Genomic DNA, 15186 nt, shown 5'->3' on the forward strand with positions numbered 1-15186 from the left:
TCATTTTATCCCCCAATCATCCCTGAGGAGCAGGTGTGGCTCCTTCCATCTTCCATCTGAGGAAGAGAAAGCTGACCTGAGGGTGGCCTCCTCCAAGGAGCGGAGATCTTGACAAGAGCGTAAAGATTTTCTCCAATTAACCAATTGGTAAACAGGTTGCCTTTTAACCTGTTGAAGTTAGTTTTTAGCGATGAAATCTCCTCTTCCATCAAGGGGATGCATGAAGTCCGGTCTGTAAGTGGAGAGGATCAGAGGGCTTAGCTGGAAGTGGGTTTGAGGCATGGAGCTCAGCCTTGTGACTTAGATTTGTGGAGTTTGGTTCTGTTTCCTGGGCCTTGGAGAGAAGTCCAGGGAACGCTGTTTGCAAAGCCCATCTAAGTCAACAATCTTTGGAAACAAGTGAGCAGCAGGCCCCAACGAGGGAGGCAACCCAGCTGGGCCTGACTCAAGGACTCCCGAGACCACGTCCAGAAGTCAGCAGAACCCAAGCAGGAAGAGGGACCGCACTATGTTTGAGGACAGTCTTGCACTCCCACCTCACAGGGCCAAATTCAGTATTCCACTTGGAGTTCTCATCATTCCCAGAGCCCCCTTTTCTCACGCCTCAGAGGGGCAAGGTTTTTAATTTTTTTAGATTTCAAAATTATGAAATATAGCATACACACAGAAAACTGTCTAATCACATTCATGCCGAGAAATAGTGTTGCCCAGATCCTAAAAGCCTCTGGGCACTCCCCCCTGACCCTCTGTCTCCCAGGAGTCACTTAGAAACTCCACTTTCAGACACAGCCCGCCCCTGCTTCTCCATGTTTGCACCACCTGTCTACACAGCTCTCCCTGCAACTGCTCAGTTTTGCATTTTAGCTTTATGTAAATGGAATCATGCTCTGTGCATGCTTCTGTGATTCTTGACTCCACACCATGTGGATAAGATGCATGTTTTGTGGATTGCAATCCATCCACTTTCTTTGCTGTTGAGCATTGCATTGTGTGAACACACATGATTTCTGTTTCGTTCTTTTGTGATGGGTGTTTGGATTGTTTTCTACTGGGGGATATTGTGGATAATGATGCTACACACCTTCCTGGCAGGGAGATTTGCTCTCATGTATCCAGAAAGAGTGAACCCCAAAAAGAAAAAGACTCTCAGAAGAGAGGCAGTCAGGCCTAGTCCCTGGGGTGAGAAAAGGCCCATTGGCCTCCTCATTTCCCAAGCTCTCCATGTGCCAAGCCTGGCAAGGCCCTAGACACAGCCCGTGAAGTAGATGAGTTTTTAAGATTTTATTGTAAAACAGAGCTTAAGTCACAGAGAGTAGAAACCTTTCTACTCAACACATACAACACACATTCAGTGAGCACGTGCTAAGGGCCGGAGCTGTGTGCTCAGCCCTGCGGGAGCCCCAAAACACAGAGGTCATGCTCCCTTCTCTTGGGAACTCACAGTTTGGTGTGGGAGACAGACAGAGACACAACCTTTCAAACAAGTCTCAGAGTGTCAGAAGTGCTAAAATGGTCCAAGAGTAATTCCTCCCTCCCAGGAACAGCGGAGCCACATTGATGCCCTGGCCTGGAGCTGGAAGTTTTGATGGGAGAGATAGGGGAGGAGAAGCACTGCAGGTGGCTGTCAAAGGTCTGGAGTGGAGATGGTACCTAGCTGGAGCAGTGGGGCCAGGCTTTAGTAACGTCACAGAAAGAAAAAAAGTAGAGACCAACATAACACACTAACTTGTCATTTTTGCAGGTCAGGACGTTACAAAAGTAAGAGAAATCAAAAGGGAGAGTTACTTTCATCCTTGCCCACCCTTTTCCAGAATGGACATAGTGTCTAAATAAAGGACTCTCCTTGAAACTGGATGAAATTGGCTTCAAAAGGAAAGCCAAGATGAAATCCTTATCTTCCATCTTGGCACAGACTCTAGGGTTTCCCCACAGAATAGCATCGGTTTACAAAACACAAGGTTTGGGAGGCCAGCAAAGGGGCAGGAGGGATCCAGGACATGGACATGGGGCAAGGGAGGAGAGCAAGGAATTACGGAGAGGAGAGCAGGGGGCCAGGCTGGCCAAGCAGCCTGGCTTTAATCCAGAAGGCAGAGGCAGCCCTGAAAGGCCTGGAGCAGTGCTGCAGCTAGAGGTGCACTTTAGAAAGACCACCGTGGTGGCAGCATTGAGGTTGGCTAGCTGAGGAGGCTGGAGGCAGGGTCCCATTACCAGGGCTCTCATACATCCTTCTGAGGGTCCACCCCACCGAGGCTGCTCCTCAGAGCCTCCACCACAGCCAGGAGACCCCGGGCAGAATGGAGAGGCATCTCTGGAGTCATTGATGTGTTGGGAGTGGGGGGGAAGCACGGAATGGACACACTATTATTCCTTCTGGAAGTAGAACTTGGTGACCATCATGGCCTCTTCTGGTCTGTTGGTGAGGCTGACAGGCCGGTCGGCCTCCAGTGCTGTGCAGAGGAACCAGCCAGGGCAGGCAGCAGACTCAAAGCTGGTGGTGGGGCCACTGTCTGAGAGGATGAAGGTGAAGCGCTTGTCTTGATCCTTGTTCTTACTCAGGTCAGTGATGTTAACTGCCTGGAAGCCAAGAAATGAGCAGTGAGAGCTGAGGAGCCCAGAGGTCCCATGCTGCCTCCCTCTCCCCACCACGATTTAGCCTCTGGCTGGCCCACAAGTACTGGAAAAACAGTGACCACGGACTATTGCAGTAGGCCATGTGTCCCAGGTCTCTAGGATAGCAGCGACACAAAGAGGCTGTCCCACCTTGACTTTGGGAAATCTGGCCACTCTAGCCATGGGCCAATATGTTTGGTGAATGCATGGCATCAGCAGCAGAGGCCAGTGCATGTGGAGGCTGGTGCTCTGTTAGGGCCTGTGCCACTGGTAAGAGGGCATGGTGGAGAAGGTGGGCAGAGAGTACTGTAGTCCACTCAACACGGTACATACAATGTCCTGGTCACTCCTACTCCACCCGGAGTAGTCACCCTCCAAAAGAATGCCCCTGTCCACTGGTGGGGGGAAGAGACAGGGCCACTGTTACAGCCACTCACATTGGGTTAAGATCTTGTCCGACAAGTCCCTGAGACAAAGCCATCTTTTCCCAGGGCTGGCAGCCCATTAATACTGCAGGGATCAAGGAGTACAGGGCCCTGGATAGGCTGCCAACTTGTGGGTTTGAGTGGATAAAGATTAAAAGAGGAAAGTTCTGAAGCTTGGCTTCACTGAAAGAGGGCAAGTCTAAGTGGGAGGCCCTCAGGCAAGAGAGTGGCATGCAGAGAATGAGGCTCCCAAATGAACCATCCTTCCTGTCTCCCTCCCTTATTGAGACTAGATTCAGCTACATGACTAGCTTCAGCCAATGGGACATCAGCGGTGTGATGTCAGCAGGGGTTTAACAGGCATTTGCACATTGTCTTTTTGAACTAATCTCTCTGGGAAGCCAGCAGCCATGCTGTAAGGAAGCGCAAGCTGGCAGTGCAGCTCTGAGAGAGCACGTGGAACAAGAGCCTAGAGGGTGAGAAACCCCCTTAGGCACACCTCCCCCTACCTCCGTGTCAGCAGAGCTCCCTGCTGAATGCCGCTCTGGGAGGGGTGCAGGCTATACCAAGTGGAGCACGATTGCCCAGCCTCGCCTGCCTAATCAACCCACAGAGTCCTGAGAAAGAACACAGTACAGTTGCTCCAGCCACCAGGTTTGGTGTGGTCATTATCTGAGACTGGTCCTTACCTCCAGCTGGAGCCTGGTCTCATCTCCAGACTTGACACAGGCCAGGCACAGCTTCCCCCCATGGATCCCCAAGAATACGGCATGAGGCTCGACAGGCACCACATCTAACTTCTCTGGAGGAAGAGCAGAGGGCAGGGTCAGGTTGTAGAAAGAAGAGGAGGCAGCCTAGACTCTCCCAGGAGATTTTTCTGTCTCCCTCCCGCCACCCTCCACCAACTAAAAACCTAAGGTCAAAAGGATGCTGAGGCCACATCATCCTGGTCTGCATTCAAACAGAAGATCAAACCAAGCACTCTATCGAGTTACTCCTCAAGTTCCCTGTCACCCAGATTCTGCTCCTCATGGGTTCTATCCTCCCTTCTCCTCAGGACACATGTGCTCCTGGTCACCAGGGGTGCTGCCCATGGGCAGGGAAATAGCACACAGTGGGCCCCAGGGCTACACACAGGGTCTACAGGGACCTGGGTGACTTTGAAGCTGCCTCTTACCCTTGGTAGTCTCTGAACCCTCACATAGCTGTGAAAATCTCAGCCTTTCTGCGCTTTGGCATGTCCATTAGGAGAATTAACAGAAGGACAGGGAAGGCAGGTCTCATGCTCTCTCTGAGGGAGGCAGAGGGCCAAGAACAAGGGGATGGGGCAGGGTGGGAAGGTGGAGATCACATCATCCTATAGTACCACGTCAGCAACAGGGCCATGAAAACATCCCAGAAGGCTAGCGCTGAAAGACTCTCCCCCATCTGCCATCACACTGGCCTCATTTTAGCAAAGAAAAAACTAAGGGATGGAGTAGGAGAAGCCTGCCCATGTTCATGGCAGCTTGTTTTGAGCAAGGACCAGAAGATGGCTGAATATGGTGTCTGTGAATAAGGGGCATAACCCAGGCCTAGATATCGTGTATTCATTCTGGGTGGTAGTTAGGGTTTGATCAACATAGGAACATGGAAGGCTTAATAGTCACAGGAGGGAAAAGGAGCAACTTGCCTTCTGTGCCCTACCCCTGCCAGCTGTGGCTCTGGAACACCGTGCCAGTAGCTGGGGGCTCCTGACCTAGGATCTGACCCTGCTGCCCTCTGGAGGCTGCCCTCAAGTGTGCGCTCTAGTGGCCAGGCCTCCCCCAGCTTCTCACTCGGCCACAAACACCCAAGTGGGGATTAAGACTTTGAACCTAAGGTTTTCTGGGGGGCAAGCTGGAGACTCCATGGCAAAGTGACCCAGGACCCACACAACGTCCACTTGTCTGGCAACCACTCACCTTCTAATTTAGTATTTGATCCTTGCAAGTATCCAGCGACTAGTTGGTTATTCCTCAGGTAGAAGGTCTTCTGGTTAACATCCCAGATTCTGAAATGTGAAAGGACCCAGGTACAGTGAGCCACTTCTGTGGGCCCAGCCCTGTGCTCCACCTCTTCCTGTGTCTCCCAGAGCTCACCGAATCTTCATTCAACTTTTGGCCAGGAGTGTGGCCAGGGGTGTGGTATTTTTTTTTTTGGGGGGGGATGGTATTTTAGCACATCCCTGGCAAGGAGGAAAGACTGAGGTCAACACTAAGAGGCAGGCCCAGCTGGAACACAAGGCACCCACATTCTACCCCTTTCTTCATCTTTCTCTTCACCCTCAGATTCCCAGAGCAGACACATTCTACTCCAGCAAAACATGCTCTAGAGTAGCATCATCCAATACAACTTTCCAGGGGCAGAAATGTTCTATATCTGCACTGTCCAATATGGTAGCTGCCAGCCACATATGGCTATCTATCGAGTGCTTGAAGTGTGGTGTGACTAAGGATCCAAATTTTTAACTTAACTTAATTTTTATTAATTTAAGTATAAATTTAAAGAGTTATCTGTGACTAGAGGTCATCATGGCAGTTTCAAGGGACAAAGCACGCTGCAGCTAATTCACTTGGAACCTTAGACGATGAGGGTCTCTTCCCAGTGCCAGTCTTCCATCACTCGGTGGCTGCTCTGGATCTGACAGGGGCAGCCCTCCCTGGGAACGAGCCAGCTCACCCGGGGGCTCCCAGTCTTTTCTCCTTGGTGAAGGGCTTAGAGCAAGGCTTGCAGAACCCCAGCCAGAATGTGGGCCCTCCATTCCCTGCTGCCCACCCATGTGACCTTGGACCTGTGCCTCATCTCCTCACAAATGAAATGTGGCTGACAATACCCATGTCATCAGGTGACTTTGGGGAGCTCATGAGCTCAGTGAGGGGTGGTTGGACCAACTGCAAAGGTCTTTGGACACATGAGCATTTGACCTTTCCAGATTATTCTGAGTTCCTGGATGAGACTCCTACTGGAGACCTTTAGGTGCATCTCCTGGAGCTCCCAGCCAGTAGGAGGCAGCAGAGGTAAACCTCGTGAAGCCTGGAAAGGGGAGGTATCTTGTGTCTGGAAAGGGGAGGGATGCACCCACCCACATACACACACACACAGAGAATCCTGAACTGCAGCCTCAAGCTAGGAAAACTCAGTTTGAGGGTGATGTGACTCAGTCCTGGGATATCACAGGACCCAGGGCCCATGAGGACAGCATCACAGCCTGCCAATTTTCCAACAGTGCTGGTGACATCTCACAAAACTCCTGGCCCAACTTTTAAAAGATCACGTAGTTTTCTGGCACTGTGTGATCTTCACGACAACCCAGTAAGGCAGGCAGGAAGGAGGTGATCCTTAACCCCACGTTGCAGATGGGGAGACTGAGGCCCCCAAGAGTCCTCCACCATGTCAATACAGATCTGCAGCGCTAGTCAGCAGTCGCCACCAACAGTGGCCCTCCTGCTTCCTTGCCCGGCAAAAAGCCCCAGCGTGGCTCCTCCGCATCTGTCTGTCTGTCTGTCACTCACTGAATTGCCAGTCTATGGGAGAAGAAGCCAGGCTTCTGGCCAAGTTCTGCCCATCTTGAGCTCTTCTGAAGCACAAGCCCTGATGACCACACATGTGGCTCCCCTTTCAAGAATCACGGACATGCTTTTCCAGCCCAAACTCAGCCCAGTCTCAGGCACGGCAGAAGCCAGAGGCCCTCGATGGCTGTGGTGGCTCCATTTCCCGGTCTGTCCACCCACCCTCCTGGGTGGCCGCCTTACCTGAAGGCTTGCATCCTGCAAGGTCTCTTCCCCAAGGGACGGCAGGCTGTCTCTGAATGGGACAGGAAAAGGAGGAAAGAGATTAGGTAGCTGAGAGGACACCTGCAGGTTTCCATTCGGTGGCCACAGCGAGGCAACGGGACACTGCCATTTCGGCCCGGAGTCACTGCTTATAAAGAAAATAGTCACTCACCCAAGCCAGGCTGTTGCCGCCCTGTCCTGCTCTGAGAAACGGAAATGCCCCCACATTTCCAAAATGAGAAACCCTTGTTGTTGTCACTTTCAACCGTGCTGAGTGTCGCAATGGGATGTTGTAATTGATTCCCTCCCTCTTTTTCCCCTGTGCAATTTCCCCAAAATTAAGATTTCTATTTCCCCTTCACTGAGTTCCTGGGAAGAAGAGCACAATGAAAACTGAACGCCTTTATCTGCCTGACAGGTATCCTGAGGCTGTTTGTTGACTTTTTTAAAAAATAGATTTAAGTAGAAAAGTCCTCCTTCCTAATCAGCCCAGCAGTAGGGCTCCTCAGCACACAGGGCGGTCTCATGTCACTTCGTGTTCTCTGAAGGGGGGACAGCCTTGCTGGACTCTGGACCCGGGACCAGCAAACATTCTGTGAAGGACAGGATAGTAAATATTTTAGGGCTTGTCTTTGTCACGATTTCTCAACTCAGCTAGCGTCTATCGTAGCTTAAACAGTAGTAGGTGATCTGTAAATGACACGCCGATTATGTTCCAATACGACTTTATTTACAAAAACAAGTGGTGGTTGGATCAGGTTTTGAAGTTTGCTGACTCCTACTATAGAGGAAGTTTCCTAAGAGCTGCTTTGAAGCCAGCGCTTTTCCTACTAGCCAAGTCTTTAAAGTTATGGTCTTGGGAAAATGGGATCTACCCAGCTCAGCAGTTGTGTAGAAACGGGTCCAAATTTCACCCCTTTCATGTGCCACTTGCTACCCGTGTGACCTGGAACAGGTCACTTACCTCCTCTGCCTCGGTTGCCCAGTGGGAGATTGTTCATGTCTTTCTCATGGGTGAAAAGAGGGAGGAAGGAGGGAAGGAAGAAAGGGAGGGAGGGAGAAATTCTAGCCTGCAGTGAGCACTAATAAGCATCACCTTCTTTCCTTCCTACATTCTAGAAGTTAGGGAAAATGTATGCATACTCCTATTTATGGCTAGGGAAAACACGGACAGGGCTTCACATGACCAGAGCACATAATGCTAATGCAGAAGCGCAGATGGCAGCATTGGAGAACTGGCTGGGAGCTCAGCCTTCGTCCTATCCCACCCTATCATTGTTCTGAAGAACACTAAGAAAGACCCAGAGAGGGAAAGGGACCTGTCCAAGGCCACACAGCTCATGAATGGCAAAGGCATGTCCAGGAATCCAGGTCTTCAGACTCCCAGACGGTGGTCATCCTGTGACAGCAACTGATCTTGATGAGTCTGACTTTATTTTCAACCAAAAAAATCAGTGTCCATGTCCAAATGAGAGTAAAATCCTGTAAGGAGGGAGGCTATACTATATACTTGAAAGTTGATCATAAAAGTTCTCTTCACAAGAAAAAAGATATTTTTATAACTATGTATATAAAACAGGTGATGGGTGAATTGCTATGTTGTACAACTGAGAGTAAAATAATGTTATATGTGAATTATACCTCAATTAAAAATTTTTTTTAAATGAAGGTTACAAATGAATATCTCAAATCTTTAAAGAGCTCCTCTTTCAGAGCAAATGGAACATTTCTGCAAAAGTTGTATCACCTCCCTGTGTGATTACTTTGAGGGGCAAAGTGACATGTACGTGTCCCCTCTGTTCTCACAAGGTGAGTGACCTTGACAGAGACATTCACCTTTGAAACACATGCAAGAAATAATATCTACCTTTGAGGGCCGGGGGGTAGGGGTGAGTTCTGTTTGTTTGGGGGAAGGCTGGCTGAAGGACATGACGTTTAAGAACCTGCTTGATTATTTGCCACTTGCAGCATTTGCTGAGTGGAAGGCAGCTAGCCCCCACTGTGATCAGTTCTCTCCTACTTGTGTTTTAATGCCTTTGCTGAAGCCCCCCTCAATGTTACCTCAGCATCCCTTGAAAAGCGTGCTTGAAGACTGAAGAGGAGGAAAGACTTGCCCAGGGGAGACCTGGGGACTCTGTCCTGACTACCTGCTGTCAGACAGGTCCCACCCATGCTGTGGCTCCTGGGTAAATGCTCCTCTGTCCCCATCCCAAATTCAGAGAGAAAGATATCTCCTGGAGAGCAGAACCCTGGGTTCTCCACCTTTGCCAGGTCTGCGCCTGAGAAGTGGCCTGGTAGGCCTTTTCCAGGTGGAGAGGAGGGAGTCCCTAGGATCGGACCAAGAAGTCAAGCTGACCTGGGGCTGCACTCTCCCATGTCACTTGGGAGCTGGGTCACCCAGACTCTGTTCTCAAGGCCTCAGTTTCATTATCCATTAGATGAATAATGAAACTGAGGCCTTGTCACCGGTACTGTGAGGACTGAGATGTTACACAGGGTGTATTTCACCCTGACCCTCCATGTAGGAAATACTCACCCAGTAGAAAGCTATTATGTCTCCTTCTTCACCCCACATAGAGTGGGAGAGGTGGGAGAGGTCAGTCACAATGCTGCTAACCCCTCAACCCTTCAACCCTGCCCTGTACACCAGGCTGGACTCCAGAGGGGGAGGCCCTCATCTGTCGGGGCTGGAGGGGGAAATGAGTAGGGGAGGAGAGGCTCCTTCCCTCCCCTCACGCTTCTGGCTGCAATTCCACTCTTGGTTCCGTCTTATCAAAAATAGTTGGCGTCCCTATGATTTCTGCCTACAGGAAATCTCTGACTAACCTTATTCTCAGTTCCGGGTGCTCAGCTCTGCACTCCAGTTCCTGAATTCAGGTTAATGACCACACCATTGCAGTGGACCCTGCCTTCCTGGTCAGCACCTTACACTCTCCCTGCAAGCTCCAGACATCACAACTGTATCTAGTGTCTTCTATACGCCGAGCCCTGCCCTATCGGACACTAGTGACAGCAGAAATGACTAAGGCCCCCTCAAAGGGAAATAGGACAGCCATGTCTTTGGAGTGATACTGGACAAGCTCTACAAGTCCAAGCACTGGGCCCCTGTGGGCGCCTCTAGAGCACCATCCGCAGAAGAAGTGTTCAATAAATGCTATTTCTCAATTTCAGCTAATTGCATCTTTCGATTCTAGGATTTCCATCTGCTTCCTTTTTTTGGTATAGTTTCTGCCAAAAGTCTCAGTCTCGTCTTTCAGATCTTTGAACACAGTACTCATGGTTCTTGTAAAGGTTGCACCTGAGAGCTTCATTATTTGAATCTCTGCTGGGGGGATCCCTGGGTGGCGCAGCGGTTTGGCGCCTGCCTTTGGCCCAGGGCGCGATCCTGGAGACCCAGGATCGAATCCCACATCAGGCTCCCGGTGCATGGAGCCTGCTTCTCCCTCTGCCTGTGTCTCTGCCTCTCTCTCTCTCTCTCTATGACTATCATTAAAAAAAAAAAAAAAAATCTCTGCTGGGTCGCCTTCTGCCATCTGGTTTTGTCTGCTCCACAGATTGTCTTGCATGTGCCTGACTACTTTTTATCAACTGCTGGGCACCGTAGTATATCAAACATTGTAGAGATCATTTGAGGCTCTGGACAATATTGTAGTTGCCTAGAGAGAATTCCCTTTTGCTTCTGCTGGGCAGTGAGGCTGGGTGCTGCAGCTCCAGGTGACCATCCACCCCCAGCAGGCTTGAGATGATCACAATGGCACATAGGTAACTATGCAGGCTACTCCATTTCCATTCAGTCCTAATCCTTTAGGGTTCTAGCCCAGACTTGGGGTGTTTATCAAGGCCCCTTCTCCTCAGTGGGAGATAAAGTACAAATTTTATACTCACTCACCCCCTGCCCAGCCTCATAAGATTGTCCAAAACTCAACTGGGGCTTTTGACACCAGCAAATGCTTCCCGGGGCAAAAGGCTCCAATGCTGACTTCCACTTATCTGGACCTTTGCAGTTTGTCAGAGCCTTGGTCGTTCCTCGCAGCAAGAAGTTTGGTGGAACCTGATGTGTATTTTTTATTTTTTAAGTCGTATTATTCAGGGTGGCAGAGTTGGAATGGCATTTGGGGGTAGGAGCAAAAGCGATTGAAAAGTTGGGCAGGAGTGGGAGGAAGAAGAGGTTTTAATGCCACACAAAGGGCCAGGGAATTTATCTTAATGAAAATGGAATCAGAAGGTAACACTGTCAGGTTTGTTTTATTAAAGATCATCCTGGAGCCAGCGGACAGATAACATTAGACTTGGTGTGTGGTTTGGGGTCATTGAGCCTGAAGACAGGGGCAGTGGTGTGCCAGTAAATGTTGACAGCTGGATCTCCAAAAGAGTTCTCATTAGTAGCATTTGCCAATTTTTCTGGTGTAAATACCCCCACCGTGGATGACCTCAAGCCACCAGCCTAACAACACTGAATGCAGAGCTGGGAAGAGATGCTCATAGCAGATCTTGCTGTCTCCAACAGCCTACAGAGGTGGGGAGATTGGGCGGCTCTTCATCTTTCTCAAGAGAAACATGAATTCCTATTTCCCAACTCCAGTCTCTCCCATCTCAGCCCAATGTTTCACCCCACAGGTCCTGTCCCCCTTACAGAAAGTAATCCCTCCTGACAAATCCAGTTTATCAGGACACTTCAGTGAATCTTGGTGCAGACGTTTTCAGCTGTGCCTAACTGGCCTGCATTCATGTCATGCAAGCACAATTTGTAAAAATTCAAGCAGCCGGCTTTGGGTGGACAGGTGTGCATCTTAAGTTGTGATGGCTCAATCTCATATTTAGGTCCTTCAGGCAACTCTTACATATGTGAGTGTCACGGCACACAGCACACAATACGGGCAGTGCTGTTGTCCAACCTTTGGAAATTTTTACTAAGATAATAGTACAAAGTCTTTGGTTACTCTTTCCAAGAGATGGGTAAATATATCAGTACAAACAGGAGGAGGAAAGGCAAATATGATCTCACAACTTCTCTTTGTCAGCTTCCACCTACCCAGCCCTGCCAGGTAACCAAGTCAATTTTAACCAAATGCAGCAGCATTTGAGAAGCTCCCTAGGGCAGCCGGCCAGGCTTGGAAATAGATATCTTGGCATCTTGTCCCACCAAGCTGCAGCCATCAGGGTCAGTGCCCTCCTGGCCAGGAATAGTGGTCAGGAGATTGTATATGAAGTCAACTGTTGTCAATCACTGCTTCATAAGAAGCATACTGTCCTCCTAGGCCTAAATGGCAAACTCGCTGTGAATTTTTTATAAGCTTCTAAGTCTTCTAAGATGGTTTTGCTCCAGCAACTTGTAGATTTGATATGGATCTGAGTTGAAAGCCATTATTTACCTGGTTATTTCATGCTTCTAGAGGTACATGTTTGCTCTTGCCTTCATGGCATAGATGACTAGGTTTATAAGGCAGCTAGCTTCTCCACGGGCAGAGAGGGAGAGGGGCAGGAATTAGGTCAGGGTGGGCACAGCTGTGTTTCTGATCGGCTATGCTTCAGACTGTGTGTTCTGTTCTTTCATATGGATCTCAGTCCTTATAACAGCTATGCAAAGTGGGTAAATTTGCACCCACTTTCGAGATGGGCATATACTTATGCTCAACTTGCAGAATCAGAAATCAAGCTTGGTGGGCAGTCTGGGTGGCTCAGTGGTTTAGTGCTGCTTTCAGCCCAGGGCCTGATCTTGGACTGCTGGGACTGAGTCCCACGTCAGGCTCTCTTGATGGAGCCTGCTTCTCCCTCTACCTGTGTCTCTGCCTCTCTCTCTCAATATGTGTGTCTCTCATGAATAAATAAATAAAATATTTAAAAAAAAAAAAGAAATCAAGGCTCGGAAAGATGAAATCACTTGCTCCAGATCGTGGCTGAGGCAGGATTTGCACCCAGTTGTTGTATTCCTTCCCACACTGAAGTCCTGCCAGAAAGGCAGCTGACCTCTTTCCTCTGCTTGGTTGCACAGTGAATGGAAGCAAGACTTATATTTGTATTACAGTGTTCCCTTTGCTTTGAACTCATGTCTTACAGAGTAACAATTTATTCCACAATTGCTTGGAAATTTTAGGAGTTTGTTCGTTTTTTGGTAGTAAGAAAAGAATGATTCTAAAAACTTACAGAGGTTAAAAAGAAAGCTCTTTACCTGGTTTTGGACTAGCATGGTCATTTACCCCGGTTTTTCCAGGACTTTCCAAGGGTTAGTACTGAAAGTCCTGCATCCTTAGTCTCTGGAAAACTGAGATGATTGGTCACCTTATAACACGAATCCTTAATCAGTGCTCATACCATCTGCTGGCTAGTATTGCAAATTGCAGTCATGATTAGCTGCTAATCATTGAGTCTTGCACTGCAGAAATGTGGCCCATTTTATTAGACAGGTAGATAAAGCACATAAGAACCAAGAGCCTGACCCTTCCACTCAGGAAGAAACTATGGCAGATGCAGTATTGATCAATCACTCCCCTTCTGATCAAGTGAATTTTTAGTTTAGCCATTCACATTTTATTTCCTCCAACTATGTAAGTCAAGATATGTCAACCTCTAGTAGTTTAACATTGGTTTCAAACTTAGGCTGTAAAAAGAGTTTCTCTTTCATTATCACCATCTGCACCTTCACGTCCTCTTCCTCCTGCCTCGCCTTCTTCACACGCATTAGCGGTGAGGTCAGTGGTGTTAGAGAGGAGGTAGAGGTCCAGTGAGGTAAGCACCATGCCCAGGTACATGCCCACCTCCGTCCTTGCTCCTCTGTCCTGGAGCTCCCAGCTCTTGAGGCAAACTCTGAATCTCTCCCTGGTCTCTCTTCTCAAGCCCTGCTCCTGGCTTCCCAGAAAACATGACTTCACTGGGCTTGCACCGCACTCATCTCCTGAATTCAAACTTACTCCGGACGTACTATGTGCCAGTTTAAGATATTTTGGAATGGACTGTTTTTAAGTATAATAGTTTCTTCACATTCTATCACCTTCTGGTTCCAGGAGTGGCATCATCTTTACACATTTGAAAGATACATAAGACCATGAGCTGACATTTTAACTCATTCCACTGGAGACTGCCTCACCTACTGGGGTAAAGGGAAGGGTTTGCTTCCCTTGGAAGAACTGCTTGTGGTTTACAAAGCACTTCTCCATCCATGACCTCACTCAGTCTCTGTGCCTCTAGAGCACAATATGGTGATTTGGAATAGACTGTCTGCAGTAGAGCCTGGCTCCTCCCCTTATAGTAGCTGTCTGGCCTTGGGCAAATCACTGAATCTATCTGTGTCCAAGTTCCCACTTCTGAAACTGTGAACAAAAATAGTGCTTCCTCATTGGGTTGTTGTGAGGATTAGAGGAGACAGACCATGTAAAGAGCTCAGCAGAGTGCCTGGCTCATAAGCTTATGGAAGAATTGGCTATCACTGCGCCCGTGAGACCCTGAATGTTGGCCAGTCTCTTCTTGACACTGAGAAGAGTGAGACCCAGAAAGGAGGAATCAGAGGTCAAGCATATAATTGGAAACCAAGTCTTCAGATCTTTTCTCTGCCCCACACAGATCTTAACCAGAGATTGCAAACCAGTTGCCTACAGGTTGAATATTTTCTTTGTTCACTTTATTGTTTCATTTAATCAAAATACTAGATAGGGAAATCAGAATATCTGACTGCTCCTGAAAAAGGAGAAGTTCTAGACATCTGGGCCTGCATTCTCATGAGAAAACCATCTGCTGGAGTGAATCAGTTCACAGTCCCTACCTTTCATACTACCCTTCAGATCTTGTGACCTAGTGCCCAATTGTGTCAGTATTTCTCATTGAACTCACACTGTTCTTTCTCTCATCTGACAGAAATATTTTCCCAATTTCCATGTCTCTATCAATAGTGGAAAATGACCAATAGACTTGAAGAGCTCCATGACTTCTCTCATCATGGTCATACTTCCTCCATTGCCTGCTGTCCTGGTAGTCACTGGGCTGGCAGCCCCTGCTCCCTGCCACTGCCTCCACCTTGGCCAGGCCTCCCAGACAGACCTGGAGCTACATACCTTTTACATTTCCCTGGAAGCTTGCTCTTCAGAGTCTGAAAGCATTTGGTAAACACTAACAGTAGATATTTTCCTACCCGTGCTTCAGATGGACAAGTAGGAGTGAAAGGAGCTTACGTGCAGCCATGGGAAGGGCCCAGTAGAATCCAAGGTCTTTTTCTTTTTCTTTTTTTTAAATCCAAGGTCTTCTAAGGTCTTCTGGCCTCTGGCTCCAGACTGAGCTGCTGCACAGAAAGAAGCACCGTGTGGTACCTGTGCTGCCAGTAACTCCCAGGGTAGAGCTGCTCCTTCTTTCCTGATTACCTGAGGAGA

At 48.7% G+C, this 15186-nt stretch overlaps 1 protein-coding gene across 3 annotated transcripts; it reads right to left on the reverse strand.

Annotated features, from left to right (window-relative positions):
- Positions 1-1266: 1266 nt before the first annotated feature.
- Positions 1267-15078, reverse strand: IL1RN (interleukin 1 receptor antagonist). 3 transcript variants are annotated; one of them, XM_041754215.1, is made up of 5 exons: positions 14992-15078; positions 6809-6860; positions 4979-5067; positions 3725-3837; positions 1267-2574 (listed from the first exon to the last, which is right to left on the reverse strand). In XM_041754215.1, the coding sequence occupies exons 1-5, from the start codon at positions 14999-15001 to the stop codon at positions 2362-2364; spliced, it is 477 nt and encodes a 158-aa protein (XP_041610149.1). In that variant the 5' UTR covers positions 15002-15078; the 3' UTR covers positions 1267-2361. The 3 variants fall into 3 exon arrangements, with proteins under 3 accessions (XP_041610149.1, XP_041610150.1, XP_041610148.1); XM_041754216.1 differs by lacking the exon at positions 14992-15078 and adding an exon at positions 7002-7089; XM_041754214.1 differs by lacking the exon at positions 14992-15078 and having other exon boundaries at positions 6809-6958.
- Positions 15079-15186: the final 108 nt, after the last annotated feature.

Source organism: Vulpes lagopus, chromosome 5, assembly GCF_018345385.1.
Source record: "Vulpes lagopus strain Blue_001 chromosome 5, ASM1834538v1, whole genome shotgun sequence".
Classification (NCBI taxonomy): domain Eukaryota; kingdom Metazoa; phylum Chordata; class Mammalia; order Carnivora; family Canidae; genus Vulpes; species Vulpes lagopus.

Bases quoted from the DNA above. Each gene is read 5' to 3' on its own strand.
- IL1RN (XM_041754214.1), bottom strand. From the start codon at position 6,924: ATGGAAACCTGCAGGTGTCCTCTCAGCTACCTAATCTCTTTCCTCCTT. The intron at 5,068-6,808 runs GTAAGGCGGCCA...TTCACATTTCAG, and splicing joins TGCAGGATGCAAGCCTTCAG to AATCTGGGATGTTAACCAGA. The intron at 2,575-3,724 runs GTAAGGACCAGT...CTTGGCTTCCAG, and splicing joins AGACCAGGCTCCAGCTGGAG to GCAGTTAACATCACTGACCT.